Genomic DNA, 15391 nt, shown 5'->3' with positions numbered 1-15391 from the left:
AAGATCCAGGAACATCACCAGTAGAAATTAAGTCAATGAACTTTGTTTCTGGGGAAGGTTCTTTTGTTCAACAGCCCAGCCTTCAAATGGTGATCTTTCCAGAGTTTTATTTTTCTATGTTGCAAAGGGGTCTTTAGAGTTCCATGAAGAAAATTCCTCAGCCTGTAACGGTGTCAGAAGGATGGATTTCCAAAACCAACCATCTCTTGTACCTCGTGGATCTCTGCAAGCAGAGCTTCATCTTTCAGTTTGAGCTGCATGAAAGGAGAAAGAAAGGGCACGTGTCATTCATCGGTGGCCTTAGCAGCCTTCCTTGGAGGCTACAACAGAGAGCAGAGTTACTTGCAGTGGAACTGGCTCTCTATTCCCATTTCATGGACACTCTACTAATAAAGTTCCATTTTTAAAGGGTTCACATTATCACCCAACATCTGTTGGCTAATGTGTAGTATCCCCACTTGATTCCAGAAAGGAGTCAAAGACAGAGGAATCGTAGATTTATTAGCTCTTATATTAGATCTGAACTTTTAACTTTTGGGAATTTAGATGTATGATCGAGAAATCTGGTTGCCCACTGAATATCCAATCTATCTTTTCTAATATGACCTTCGTGGTTTGGAGATTTTGCTTCTATCTTTTCTTTCTAAGGCAACAATGCAACCAGCTGTAGCGCTATTATTTTCTGGCTTCTCGGTGTCCAATTGTGATCAGTGAGATGCAGGCATTGGCTGGGACATTTGGAGATGTTCTTTACAGGGAAATGGAAGGGCTAGCTTTGCCCTTTTCCGTCTTTTTTTCTTTATCCTGCTTGAAACATGGATTTGGTGAGTGGTGCTACTTTGGCTTTCTTGCAAACGTGTAGGATGGGAACTGCGTGCTATGCTTAGTAGAACAGAAAGAAAGAGATTGGGCCACGGATGACATTGTGGAGATGCAGTGCCAGCCCTAGATGGGAAAAATAAAACGAATTTAAGTTACTGCCATTCAAATCTCTACTACTTGCAATTTGGAACTGATTGAATCAGGGTTGGGAAATGAATCCTGTTGGTTTCCGATGGAACAAAGCACACTCGTTCTTTTTCACATTGCCTATAGCTGCCTTTGTATGGCAAGAGCAGAGTTTACCAGTTGCAACTGAGATGGTTTGGCTCATAAAGGAGAAGATATTTTCTGGCTTGCTCTTTTATACCAGGAAAGTCCACACAATAAGTTAATAGCAAAACCAGAACCATATTCCAGGTCTATTAACTCCCAGGGAAGTTGTTTTTCATTAAACCCAATTCTCTCTAAACAAAAGGAAAGGTCCCCAAATGGTAATATGAGCTTATCAATGCAAACCAAGATAATGGCAAAGATGGTAAGAATTTTATCATCTAGAAAAATATTCACCACCTGAAATGTTCTGAAGTCTATTAACCCAGAACTCCCCCCCGTTTTCCCAGCCTTTCCAGAAAGTAGGCTCCAATTCTGGAAAACAGCAGCAACATCAGTGTCAAACCTTGACTGTGTATTTGTAGGCCTGCTCTGCTTCCAGTTGCCTTCCAGCCTGAAAAATAAATGAATGAATTAATAACGCAGCTGGTGATGATGATGTCATCAACAGTATGGTGGGTAAAATATAGTGCTTTAGGCATGACTACTGAATTCAAAGGATTCCATGTCTTCTCAGTTAACAACCTCTGAGTTCAGTGAGGAAGTAAGAAAATGAGAGGGAATAGGGAAAAGCAGATATTTTAATATTTAATTTTTCCCTCTTTCATTTCAAAAAACAAAGGCAGCTCTGCTGAAACCCACTCATCAGGTTTGGACAGCTTTCAGACTAAGATAGACCGAGAGAGGAACAAACAGATTATTTATGAAAAATTAGCTGCTGAAAACGTTATGAATAACCTTGCTTGATAGAGTGCCAGAAGAACCACCTTTCTGTTTGGAAGTTCCTCAAGATACAACTGGAGAAGCGCTGCCTCCACAGCATAGAGTTGACCGTAGTGATGTGGGCAGAGCAAGCATGATGCCTAGTGAGGAGGATCGGTGGCTACGATCCATTGACAATTAGGGCCTGGCGTGTATGAAGTACGAGTCGAGGACAACAAAATGGAGCAGAGAAAGATCAATATCCTAGGCATTCGTGAACAGAAATGGACAGTAGTGGCCATGTTGAACCAGGCAGTCATATGGTTTACTCTGTCAGGAATGACACATTCAAGAGGAATTGTGTCGCATTCATCATCAAAAAGAACATATCAAGATCTATTATGAAGTACAATGCTGCCTATGATAGGATAATAGCTATATGCCTACAAGGAAGATCAGTTAATACAATATTATTCAAATTTATACACAACAATTAAAGCCAGTAATGAAGAAATTGAATCTTATCAGCCTCTTCTGTCTAAAATAGATCAAGCATGCAATGAAGTTTACATTGATAATTACTAGTGATTAAAATACAAAAATTGGACACAACAGACATATAAGTAATTGGAATATAAAGCCTTGGTGATAGAAATGAAACTAGATATAGAAGGATAGAATTTTGCACAACTAATGACTTCTTTATTGAAAATACCTGAGATAGTTAACGCTTATTATTGCCAACCTGGCCGATAAACACATGTGGGGTTAATTGAAGGGTGGAGAGAGAAATGGTTTGGTGAGCCTTGCCTTTCTAGTTCTCAGGTCTCTTGCTTTGTGATGGTCAGACCAGGGTGCAGCTGCCTTAGCCAGTTCCCTGCTTCAGCTGGCAAGGTTCATTTCCTGCAGGACATCCCCAAGGAGAAGCCACATGGACCTGCCCCAATACAGCCCTGGATGCTGGAGCAGTTGTGTAGAGACCCCTCCCAGCGCTGAGATGCTTACTCATTCACTGACTCAGCTTTCTACCTGCAATTAGCATCATTGTATGTATTTTGTGAGATGGAGGAGGACTTTGTGGATTGGTGTCAGACATATGGGTCAATGCTGGCCTTGTGAGCTTGGGCAGCACTGGGTTGGGCTGTTTTCTTGATGTGCACTTACCCTTTATATAAAACTTTCTCTTATCCATGAGTTTCTGTGGATTTGTTTCTCGAAAGTACCCAGACTGACACAATACCTTTTCAATAATATAACAGAATGGAGCCTTAGTGGTGCTGTAGCATAAGCATTGGGCTAATGATTGTGAGGTCGGCTGTTTGGATCTACCAGCTGCCTGCAGAAGGGAGATAATGCTGTCTGTGCCTACTAACGATCTGTGGCCTCAGAGTGTACTCAATGGCAGTGGGTTTGGGTTTGGATAGACATATGGACCTTGTGCGGTGGGGGGGGGGCGAGGGGGGGAATACGCAGGAATCAAATTGACTACATCTGTGGGGAGAAAGAATCGAGAATCTCAGTACAAGCAGCCAAAACAAAGCTAGGGGCCAACTGTAAAACAGACCCTCAATTGCTCATATGTACATTGAAGCTGGAGAAAACACATTCATTACAGCCCCAATACAACTTTGAGTCTATCGCACCTGAAGGACACATACTTGTTAAAGTAGACAGAGGATCTCAAAAGAGAGGAAAGCCTCAAATGAGCTGGACGGACACAGTGCCTGCAGCAATGGGCTCAAGCCTAGCAACACTGGGGGCAGTGCAGGATGGGGCAGTGTTTCATTCTGTCGTACACGGGTCTTGATGAGTCAGAACTGACTTGAAGGCACCTAAGAACAACAATGTCTTCCAAGGGAGCTCTGCGGGCATGGTGGTTAAAAGCTCATTGCTAGCCAAAAGATTGTAATTCAAACCCACCAGTGGCTCTGCAGGAGAGGCTGTGGCCGTCTCTGCTTCTGTAAAAATTTACAGCCTCAGAAACCCTATGGGACAGTTATACTCTGTCCCATAGAGCTACTGATGACTCTCAATCCACTGGTGGAAACTGGGATGTGTTTTAATTCTTTACAGTGCTTTATATACATTAATTCTGTATCCTAAAAATTATTACATTGCTATTGATCTAACTTTTGTCGTTTCCCCTTTTATTATGGAGACACATTTTAAGGATGAGGATATAAAAGCAGAGAAGATAAATAATTTTCCAGGGTTATATAGCTAATAAATGAAGGAGCAAGGTTTTTAAAACAATACCATCTTTAACTGTATTAAAATTAAGTGTTATCACAAACTCCTACAATGCCATCTGTAGCCAGCGGGAAGCAATGATTCAGAAAGCCCAGCAGAGCTTCTCTTTACTGGGACCTTGGCTTTGCTTACATTGCTCTAGTGCTTAGAAACTCTTTTCCAAACAAACACATCCTAAAACATAATTACTAAGCACATTCCAAGTAGAGGCTGCTCAGCCTTGGCCTCTCCTCTGTCATCAGTATAACAACCAAAATCTGGAGCTCATCAAACCCCAATTACCATGACATTGACGGCCACCCCACTTGTCTTTTGCTTAGTGGCCCCTCAAAAGAAAGGGGATTGTGGGAGGGTAATGAACACTCACTTTCAGGCAGACGAGAGCCAGATAGGCCCACACTTCAGCATTGTAGTTGTTCAGTGCGTTGGCTTCAGAGAGAGCATCCTCAGCCTCTGTGAGCTCTTCCAGCTTGACAGAAAAGGGACAAGTCAGCAACTCTGAAACTTCTTTGTCCAAGTAACAATGACCCATTGATGTCTCATACCCAAAGTTTTCACCTTCAAAAACTGTTAGCAACAGTATTATTTCTTCAAACAAAATCTTATGTGATGGTCAATAAATGAACAAGGTAAATGTGGAGTTGCTTTAAAAAACCAGGTAGCTGCTCTGCCTGCTAAATTCTCAGTTTATGCTTCCCAATCCCCATTTCTTTAACTAGGCCAGCGGGACCCCTGTGTACCCTGGAACTTCAGGGGCCAGGGCATGGAAAACCACAGACATTTACTATCATCGTGTGAGCATCACCAGGAATTTATTTCCCCATAGACAATGAGCTATTAGGTACATTTTTAATCATCCCCTTTACATTGTAAGCTTTCTTAAGGCTAAAGTCCTATTTACCTGTCCTTACAAAAAATTTTTTTTCTAGTTCTCAGTGATTTTGAGCACAATCCTGAATAACGTTCAGAAACTAGGACGCTCCCTGAGTCCTGGACTACTTCCCACACTACACTTTGTGAAACCTCCCAAAGGGCTCCCTGGGAATGAGTAAGGCACTCCCCAACCTATGGTGCAGTCTTTGTTTGGGGTTTTTGTTTGCTTGTTTGGGTAGAAAGTTTCTAGACCCAAGACACGATGGGAAATGACCTTGAGCCAGGCCCATATCTGTCCACACTCCACATACTGATGCAGTCTGTTAGGTGCTAGAAATAATATAGTCACCTTGTTCAGAGTTCACTTACAGATATGCAGAAAATAAAACAAATATTTTTCCTTAAAAGATCATTTTATTGGGGGCTCTTGCAACTCATCACAATCCATGCATCAGGCATGTTTCTACATATGTTGCCTCCTTTTCTAGACACTTACTTTCTGTTAAGTCCTTGGTATCAGCTACTCTTTTTTCCCTCCCCCCACCTCATGCCCCTTGATAAATGATAAATTATTATTATTTTCATATCTTACATCAACCGCTGTCTCCCTTCCTCCACGGTTTCTGTTGTTCTTCCCCCTGGAGGGGGGTGTGGTTATGTGTCAATTATTGTGACTGGTTCCCCCTTCCTCTCCTGATCTCCCTACCTTCCCCCTACTCTTCTGGTATCGCTATTCCCACTCCTGTGCCTGGATTCTGTGTGTTGTGAGCCTGAGCTCTATCTCTTATCTCCCCCTGTGCACATGCTCCGGTCTAGTACAAAGTAAGAAGCAGCACTGGGGTCATGATAGTGGGGGGGGGGGAGTCTCAAGGGACATGAGGAATATGTGATTCATTGCTACTTGTGCCCTGGTTGGCTCATCCCTCTGTGGAGGTTGTCCATTGTCTACAGATGGGCTTTGGGTCTCTGCTCTGACCCTCCTCATTCTCAACAATATGTTTTTGTTTGTAAAACAAAATTTTTTCATTCACACAAGCAGTTCTTATATAGCATAATTATTTCTATAAGAACACATGGAAAGGGGAAGAAATAAAGGAAAGTAGGATTGCTGCTGCGTTGAGTTTAAAGTGAATCTTGAAGAATAAGTAGAAGCTTGTTTGGCAGGCGAGGTGAAGAAGGGCATCCCAGATAGAAGAACTATGCTATACCAGGCCACGGGGGACTCCGGAAACTCGGAAGTATGCCTGAAGAAAAGAGGGTGTGCGTACAAGTCAGATGGCTCGGTAGGTGGTTAGTTGAGGAAAATAAAGGAAATGATGAAACTGTAGAGAATTAAGATCAGATCAGATCGAAATTCGGGTTTTATTCTGAAGGGGTCAACACTGAAGGGTTTTAAGTAGGGGAGTAATATCATATGTTTTATTTTTTTTATGTTTGTTTTAAATACTACTTTACTGACAGTGTGGGATCTGAATTGCAGAGACCATTCAGGAGGTGGTATAGATGGTGTGTGTGTGTGTGTACAGAGCCTTGGTGGCATTGTGGGTTACAAGTTAGGGTGCTACCCACCAGTCACTCCACAGGAGAAAGATGAGACTTTCTGGTCCCATCAAGATTTACAGCCTCAGAACCCTACAGGCGAGGTTTTACTCTGCCCTACTGGGTTGCTGAGTTGAAATCGACTCAATAGCAATGAGATTTTTTGAAACAAGAGGTAGGGATTGAATAAGAGCAATCAGAATATAGATGAAGAAGAGCCAACAGATTCAGGAGACATTTCGGAGATAAAATCAATAGAGTGTTGATGAACATTTAAAAGTAGTGTGAGAAGTTGACCACGATGGCTTTTGGTTTCTGGCTTGGTTTAGTCCCTCATATTTCCAGTCAAGAAGTCAAACAGTACAACCAGGAGAAGCTACAAGCTTGGAAAGTGTGTCAGGGCTAAGGTAGGTTATATTTTGGATATCTGTACTTCAAGGAGTCTGCAGAGTTCAACGGGGTTGCCCATTAAACTAGAATTCCAAAAAAATATATCATTAGGGGGGTGCATCCACACAAATATGCTATCAAGTCGATTCCAGCTCATAGCGACACTATAGGGCAGAACAGAATTGCGCCTGTGGGTTTCTAAGACTGAAAATCTTTACAATAGTAGAAAACTTCATCTTTCTTGCAAAGAGTGGCTGGTAGTTTCAAGCTACTAACCTTGTGGTTAGCAGCGCAATTTTTAACCAGGGCTCCTATGCATAGATATAGCATGATTGCAACGTTGGTGGAGGACAGAATTACTTGTACATCTTCAAGGCAGGGCTTACCTTTAGTGTTTGCTTCGTATTCAATGTTTTTGTTTCTAGCTAAAAAAAACATGTTTAATTTCTTAACACTGCTGAAAATAAATACAAGTATGACTTACCGTACACTGAATAGTCTGTATAATTTATTTCTTGTACGTTTAGCAGTGCTATAGTTTTCTAACAGTTACTGATGTTTTTCATCCTCTCTAGGAAAGTGTTACTTATTGTATAAAAAACCCAAACCCACTGCCCTTGAGTCAGTTCCCACTCCTCTTGACCCTGTAGGACAGAGGAGAGCTACTCCTGTGGGCTGCTGAGATGGCGAGCCTTTGTAAAAGCAGGCAGCCTCTGTCCCCCACCCCACCCCACCCCTGTGGGCTGACGGGTGGGTGTGAATGGCTGGTCTCATGGAAGCCCAACACTTTCAGGTGACCACTATCTTAGTTGGCCTGGAATAGTCCCCATGTCCCAGGGTAATTATTAACAACACCCTTTTCATCCTCTGAAGTATTATGGTTTTGACAATAAATTATAATGCCACTTTTATTCAGCCAAACCAGGGAACATCCCAAAGCCATTAAAACTCATATTTTAGACTATTTGGTAAGGTGATGATAGCATAGTTTGATTTTTGAGGAGAAAACATGAAAGAGCAGTACATACGTTATTTATAATTTTATATATTAAAACTATATGTAAAGAAGATTATGGATACTTTTATGTTTTCTTCCTATTTCGTATATTCCAAGTGTCTATAATGAACACGTGTCACCTTTAAAACGGAAACAAAACAGAACAGCAACGAGTTAGAAGAGACAAGAAATGCAGATAACGGTTTGGGTAAGGGTAGGAACCAGAGAGTGGTGGTCGCAGTGGGGATAGTTCAATTAAGATATGGAAACCTTTGGAGAAGAAGCTGGTTGAGAAGAAGAGGATAGAAATGTAAATTAAAAAACTGTAATTCCAACCTAGAACTCCCTCTCAGGGGGACGAACAACAGAAAAGTGGGTGAGGGGTGATGGAGGATGATGTAAGATATGAAAAAATAATCTATAACTTATCAAGGGCTCGTGAGGGAGGGCAGGCAGCAGAGGGAGGGGGAAGAAATGGGGAGCTGATATCAGGGGCTCAAGTGGGAAGAGAATGCTTTGAAAATTATGATGGCGGCATATGTACAAATGTGATTGACACACTGGATGAATGTATGGATTGTGATAAGGGATACAAGCTCCCCCAATAAAAGTATTTAATAATAAAAAAGGAAAGTAAATGTCTAGAAAATAATGATGGCAACATATGTACAAATATGCTTCATACAATTGATGTATGGATTGTTATGAGGTGTAAGAGCCCTTAATAAAATCTTTTAATAATAAATAAAAAATGTAAATCAAAGAAAAAGGAAATGTTAAGGGAACAAAGTATTAGGGAGCATGAGGAAGATTTATCAGTAATATACATGGATGGGGTAATAGGGCGTTAATACCAAGGAGTACAAGAAAGGAAGAAATGTTTTTGAAAATGATTGTAGTAGCAATTGTACAACACTACGTGACATGACTGAACTATTGAACGGTATAAAATCTGGATTATATCCAAATTAAATTATTTGGGGGAAAATATTTTGTTAGGTTAAAAAAGAAGAATACACACGAAGAAATTCAGCATGAGGAGCAGGATGCATGTACCATTGTAAGACAGGAGAGAGGAGGGAAGAAGAATAGACGTTCCTAAGTGCAATGGGATAGAAGGCCTAACTGAATTACCAAATTATATATATGAGGGAGTACTCCAAAACAAAACAAAACAGAAAAAGCTTTCATAGTACACATTTTTCCCACTAGGCGAGCATCAAGCAACTGGCTCTAAGTAAGTGCACACAGTGGCGTCACCTGGGGAGGTTCCCTCCGGTCACAGTGAATTTTTTTCATAAAAGCAATTTCACTTGAACCTCATTTTTTGTGATGGCCAATTTAAGAGAAAAGCATGTGGCTATGCAATTTTGTTCCCTGCTCAGGCAAAATGCCTCAGAAACTGCTGTGATGTTGAACACGGCTTACAAGGAGAGCACTATGGGAAAACTCAAGTATATGAGTAGTTTTCTCATTTCAAAAAAGGTAAAATGTCAATTGATGACAAACCTCATTCTAAATGTCTGTCAACTTCTCGAATGGATTGAAATGTTGAAAAAATTCATGCACTTGTGCTCAAAGACGGATGATGGACCATTGAAGAGATGCAGAAGTTACCTGAACTATCTTGGAGCTCAGTTCAGCAAAATTTTTTTAATTTACTAAATCTTTTTATTGGGGCTCATACAACTCTTATCACAATCCATACATACATCAGTTGAGTAAAGCACCCTTATACATTCGTTGCCCTCGTCATTCTCAAAATTCGCCTTCCACTTGGATTCCTGGAATCAACTCTTTTTCCCTCCCTCTCCCTCCCCACACCCTTAATAGTTTATAAATAATTATTTTATCTTATCTTACACGGCCCGGCGTCTCCCCTCACCCACCTTCCCATTGCCCATCTCCCAGAGAGGAGGTTACACATAGATCTCCGAGATCGGTTCTCCCTTTCTACACCCCCTTCCCTCCTGGTGTTGCCACTCCCACTGCTGGTGTTGAGGGGTTCATCCGTCCTAGATTCCCTGTGTTTCCAGATCCCCACTGCACCGCTGTGCATCCTCTGGTTTAACCAGGTCCGCAAGGTAGAATTGGGATCATGATAATTGGGAGGGGAGGAAGCATTCAAGAACTAGAGGCAGTTCAGCAAATTTTAATAAGAAGGGTCGCTGTGAAATTTGTGCCTGGGTTCTGACCGACCAGCAAAAACAGCATTAAGTGAAAACTTGCAGTGCTTTGAAAGAACAGTTCCTAAGCAACCCAGACTTTTTCCCCCAAGGTCATTACTGGTGAGGAGACATCTTGCTATTCTATTCCTATGACCCTGAAAGCAAACATCAATCAAGCCATCATCACCTTGCCTAAAAAAGCTCCTTAAGTGAAATCTAAATTAAGACTATGCTCCTTTGTTTTTTTTATGTGAATAGGTGTGGATTATAAAGAGACTTTTCCCCAACTTTGTCTCCCCCAAAGACATGCCACACATTGGAGGCTTTTTGCCAGCATTTGGGGATAGTGCATTTGGAGTTGGTTCCACCAGGTCAGACTGTTAACCAAACTCTCTATTTAGAGGTTCTGAAAAGGTAGCATAACCGTGTTTGACACAAAAGCCTGATTTGTGGCAGATGGGGGACTGGTTTTGCCATCACGACAATGCACCTGCTCATACAGCCATCTCAGTGTGCTAGTTTTGGGCAAAAAACCACATGCCTCTCTTTCCCCATGTACCTTATTCCCCTGACCTTGCTCCTTTTGACTTCTTTTTACTTCCGTGAATGAAGAGGGACATGAAAGGACAGCGATTTAACGAAGTTGAAGAGGTGAAGAAAATACGAGGGAGGTGCTACCAGCCATCCAGACAGATGAGTTTGAAAAACATTTCCAAGAGTGGAATGGCAGATTTTACAAATGTATTAAATGTAATGGAGAGTACTTTGAAAGTTATAAGGTTGTTTTGTAAAATAAATAAATAACATACATAGCTTTAAAAAAATTCCAGGTTTTTGAATATCCCCTCGTGTGTGTGTTGTGTGTAACCATGTTTACATAGCTTCCGGGTTCAGGATTCTGTGGGATGTTTTCGGATATTTTGTTTCTCTAATTCAGATTGGCCGTCAGTTCACGGAGATGAAGAGCAACTCTTCCTTAGAGAGACTGCTTTGATAGACATTCTGCCGTCATCACAAACCTCCAAACAAAGTCTACTGGAGTGGACTGGGTTAGTTTCAAGCCTTCACCCTCTTACCCGATAGCAGGCGATTCCCACTCCTAACCAAGTAAGACAGGAAGGCGATCTCTTACAGGCTTGCAAGTAGGTTCTCTTTGCTTTTTCATACTGCAGAAACAAAGCACCAAGTTAGTGTTCTTTTAGAAGATACAAGCACTGCATTGCTGGGATCACGGGGCCTCTGAGAGTTGCCTTTCAGAATAAGCCAAGTGAGACTGTATGTTTATTTATGTCTACTTTAAGGGACTGCCACAAAAAGTGAGAGGAGACAGATGGACCAAACTAAAGGGCTGACTTGGATTTAAACAGCCCCAAAGGAATTACTAGTCTCTGTAAGAGCTGCCGCCAGGAGTTACTCTGAGGTTTCTAGGCAACCTCATGCTTATCTGAATTCTACCTAGAACCTACACGTGAGCCCTTTCACTCCGTAGCTGCCTGATAGATACATAGACCCACAGGACTATAGATGCTGAAAAATCAGGGAGCTACTTGACACAGCCTCGTCATTCAGAGCGTCCTCTCCCTCCCTTGGTGAAGGTCCTAGGAGCACTCCGCAGTGCCGCACACAGTCAGAAAACACGAACTAAAACAACTCCGGAGGAAGCAGCTCTCCGAGGACTCCCTTCAAAGGACCCCTTCTTGTCTCCGTTGTTCCTTCGCCTACTGTGTGCCTGCTGACGGCAAAGGTGAAAGGGCAGCTCACAATGACACCAGACCGAAAATGTTTCCTTATATAACAGTGATTTCTCACAGGCCTTTGTGTTGACGGAGCAGCTTGGAGAAGTCCTTTTTAGGTCCATCAAGCATCATGATACGTATCTGTGACTAATGTGCTGTCGCGGGCTTCCAAGTCTGTTCTGACATCTGGCCACCGTGTGTGCAGTGTGGGACTATGGGCCGCAGCCTTTCCAGGGCTCTGGTCCTCTGTAACCTTATATATTTCTTAATATCTCTTTAGTAGCATACGGTTCAGACCACAGACTTTGGTAGTAGGTTGCCTTGGGTTGAATCCTGGTCCCAGTAATTACTAGTTTTCTGGTGATGGGCCAGTTACTTTAACCTCTGGCTGTAAAAGTGGCATTATTCTGTTGCTATTTTTAGCATTCTTCCCACCAATACACACACACACACAACCAAGCCCACTGCTGTAAATCTTCATAGAGGCAGCTTGCTTCCTCTCTCTCCTGGGGACAGCTCGCTAGCTGTCCAACACTTACCTGGCTGTGGCACCAGAGTTCCAAAGCCCGCACAGATGTTAATACTGGACCTGTAAGTAGATGCCAGACCACAGCCTGATTTAAATGGCTATCCCCTACCCTCCATCTCTCACCTCTTTCTCTTCCAGGTAAATGAAGCCCAGACGCAAGAAGATGAAGTGCATCTCAGAAGCATCCACTACAAAACTAACGGTTCGCTCATAGCATGCTTTGGCTTCAGCATGATTTCCACTCAGAAAATAGAGATGCCCTTTAACTCCCCAGACATTAGGGTTCTGAAAAGGGAAGTGAAAGTAGTGTGAATCAAGAGGCTGTTAAAACGCTAATGATCCTTGCATGACATTGAATTTGAGTGTGTGTGTTTTCTTTCACTATCAGCTCTCAGAAAGAGAGATCATCCATTTTTCAGTTTTACTGGGAGTTTTGTTTTTCTTTATGTTTTCCCTCACATTTCTTTCTTGAATTCTTCAAAGTCATTTCATTTTGTGGTAACTATTTTAGAACAAAAACATTCAAGCCTGGCCATAACAGTGTTCACAATGGGAAAACAGAAGTCGAGGAGCATGGAAATACAGAATCATAGAGGAGGGCTGTCCCAGTCATCTCTTTACCCTTTGCCAAACACATGATTGCCTGAGAAAAACAACCAGAAGGGAGTAGACGGATGAGCTCCCTGCGCCTGCCTCCGGCCACCAGAAATCTACCTGGTGTGGCATCACCACCTTGACTAGTCAAGGCTGTGCACCCTTTCTCTTAAAGTCAGACGTTCTAGCCTCGGTGATTTTATTACCAGGTAGTCCATCTGGGCTGCCTGTTGAAGGTATTCTTCTGCCTTGGCAAACTCCTTCTTGAGGAGGTGTGTTTGGGCCAGCACCAAGTAATACTCACAGCTGGGCCCCCCTTGAGGGCATAGCAGCTCATGGGCAAGCACCCTGTGCACATACTGCAAAGGGAGAAGAAAAAGGATTATGCAGGGAGTATTGAAGATGCGGTCTCTGAGAATAAATAGGAAGAAGCAGGGATAGAGTGACATAATTATTCTCAGCCACAAAAGGTTCGAGGTGAGTGACAAACCTTCAGCATATCTTGGTCCTACTACCAACTGTACTGAGTCACCTCAGGTAGACGTTTCCATGTGACTCGCCTGTAGTATAGTACAACCATTACACTAGATGAGCACAGACTGGAATGTATTAAGCAGCAGATACAGACACTGTATCAACCTCCTCATCCACAAATGAGGAAACGTTTTCAAGGCACCATAACCGCAAGGAAAAACCTGTCTTTCTAAACTTCTAGACCCTGGATCTTGGAAACACACATTTGTTCCTGACATACCCTCAGACAAGTGTCTATCTCTATGTTTTGTAGTATTGGGCTATTCTTTGCTATTCTATTCTTGGCTTTGCTTCTTTCTCTTTCCCTCTGTTCTCATCTCAACATTTTTCTCTCCTTTGGGAAGTTCTGGGAGAGGGACTGCAGTACGTTTTTCTAACTGCCTTCTGACTTTAACGTATGGGCTAGTGACTTACTTGGCTGCTCACTGACAGGTCAGCGGTTTGAGCCCATCAACTGCTCTGGGGGCAGGGTTGTGTCTGTCTGCTTCCGTGCACAGGAAAGCCTTGGGAACTTGACGGGGCAGTTCTGCCCTGTCCCTCCTAGTCCCTGGGAGTTGGAGTGCACGCAAACCAATGGGATTGGTCTTTGCTTTTTGTGGTGAAGCCTCATGCTTAGTGTGTCCCATCTCAAGCACTCCCTAATTCTTGCCCTTTCTTGGGCATGATACCCCTCTAGTGGGACACGCAGGGTCAAGGACAACACTTGTCTCTTATTGCTTGCTTCATACGCGTCACTGGTCTTATACTTGACTGCATAGGCAAGGCCAATGTAGGACTCCCCATTCTCTAGCCCAGTTTTATCAGTAAAAATAATTTGATATTGTTAAGCCCCGCCTTCCCTGCTCCTCCACCCCCACCCCGCCCACCCAGCAATATAGCATTGTGAATCTTCTTCAAATTGGTTTGGAACCTGGAAGGGAAGAAGGATATAATTAAAATGCTGTGAACTCCTCAACATGCACACATGATGAGTGACCGAGGCTATCTGTGACGTAACAGTCTGGTTTTGTTCTAAAGAGAGCAAGCACAAGGTCGTCTTCTGACAACATCTACAGACAATGATTCTTTCCATTGGGCTTATGGCATGCTCTTCAAAACATACTGATTTCTACTTCACACACACACAGGCTTCTAAAAATACCACTACGGATAGAATCAGAAGTTCGGGAACATGTTTCCACACTTGCTCTTTTTCAAAATATCCTTACCTGCACAGCATTGGCCTTCATTAAGAAGCGTATGGTCTCCATAAAAATGGTACCGGCAGTTTGGGAGACACCTGGATGAGGGGCAGGATTCAAGGCAGCTGACGAAGTCTGACATTTTGATGTTTCTGAGAATGTTACATTAAAAAGACAGAAGACTTTGTTATCAGAGCTGTAAGAGTCCCCAATAAAATGATCTTAAATAAATAAATAAAAGACAGAAGATTAATGTAAAGAGGAAAAATGTCAGAAGAGAAAATCCATTTTTGAAACAGGGAGTGTCTTCTTATCTAATACACAAAGAAATTATAACATGGAAAGCAAGAGACTGCTCTAGAGCAGCAGTCTACAAGGAGTAGCTCTCTGAGGACCTCCAGAGTAAATCTGCTGGTTCCAAATGTAAATCACAAACAATGAAAAGGGTTTGGAAGCGCATTAAGTCTCTCTGAATGTGAAACAAATTGTAGCTATTCTTGAAGTGTAGAATCACTGTTAGAAATGCATGAGCTTGTAGTTGGCTACTCCTGGGACATAAATTCTTGTTTACTGAAAGAGCTCCCTAACTGAATTCCAGAGCCCAGCCTAATCTGAAGCAACCTATGCAACATGGCACATGAACCAACCAACTTCTAACAAGTCAGATTGCCTCTTTGGTAATCATTGAGTTTTACCTCCACAGAACTTGTTTATGATCTTCCCCCATTTAAGAGGAACCTTCATTC

At 42.4% G+C, this 15391-nt stretch overlaps 1 protein-coding gene across 1 annotated transcript in view; it reads right to left on the bottom strand.

The window, feature by feature from the left end:
• The window catches only part of CFAP70 (cilia and flagella associated protein 70), a 111897-nt gene continuing 96506 nt past the window's right edge, over window positions 1-15391 (bottom strand). Inside the window, exons 23-29 of the mRNA XM_075534333.1 lie at window positions 14673-14797; window positions 13137-13289; window positions 12460-12621; window positions 11148-11237; window positions 4472-4573; window positions 1499-1546; window positions 1-254 (exon numbers count right to left, since the gene is read on the bottom strand). Of these exons, the coding sequence (XP_075390448.1) occupies window positions 174-254; window positions 1499-1546; window positions 4472-4573; window positions 11148-11237; window positions 12460-12621; window positions 13137-13289; window positions 14673-14797 (761 nt within the window). The 3' untranslated portion in view covers window positions 1-173. The remainder of the gene's footprint in view (window positions 255-1498; window positions 1547-4471; window positions 4574-11147; window positions 11238-12459; window positions 12622-13136; window positions 13290-14672; window positions 14798-15391) is intronic.

This window comes from Tenrec ecaudatus, chromosome 16, assembly GCF_050624435.1.
Source record: "Tenrec ecaudatus isolate mTenEca1 chromosome 16, mTenEca1.hap1, whole genome shotgun sequence".
Classification (NCBI taxonomy): Eukaryota; Metazoa; Chordata; class Mammalia; order Afrosoricida; family Tenrecidae; genus Tenrec; species Tenrec ecaudatus.
Note: the sequence above shows the minus strand (reverse complement) of the source record. Positions and strands in the feature narration are given on the sequence as shown.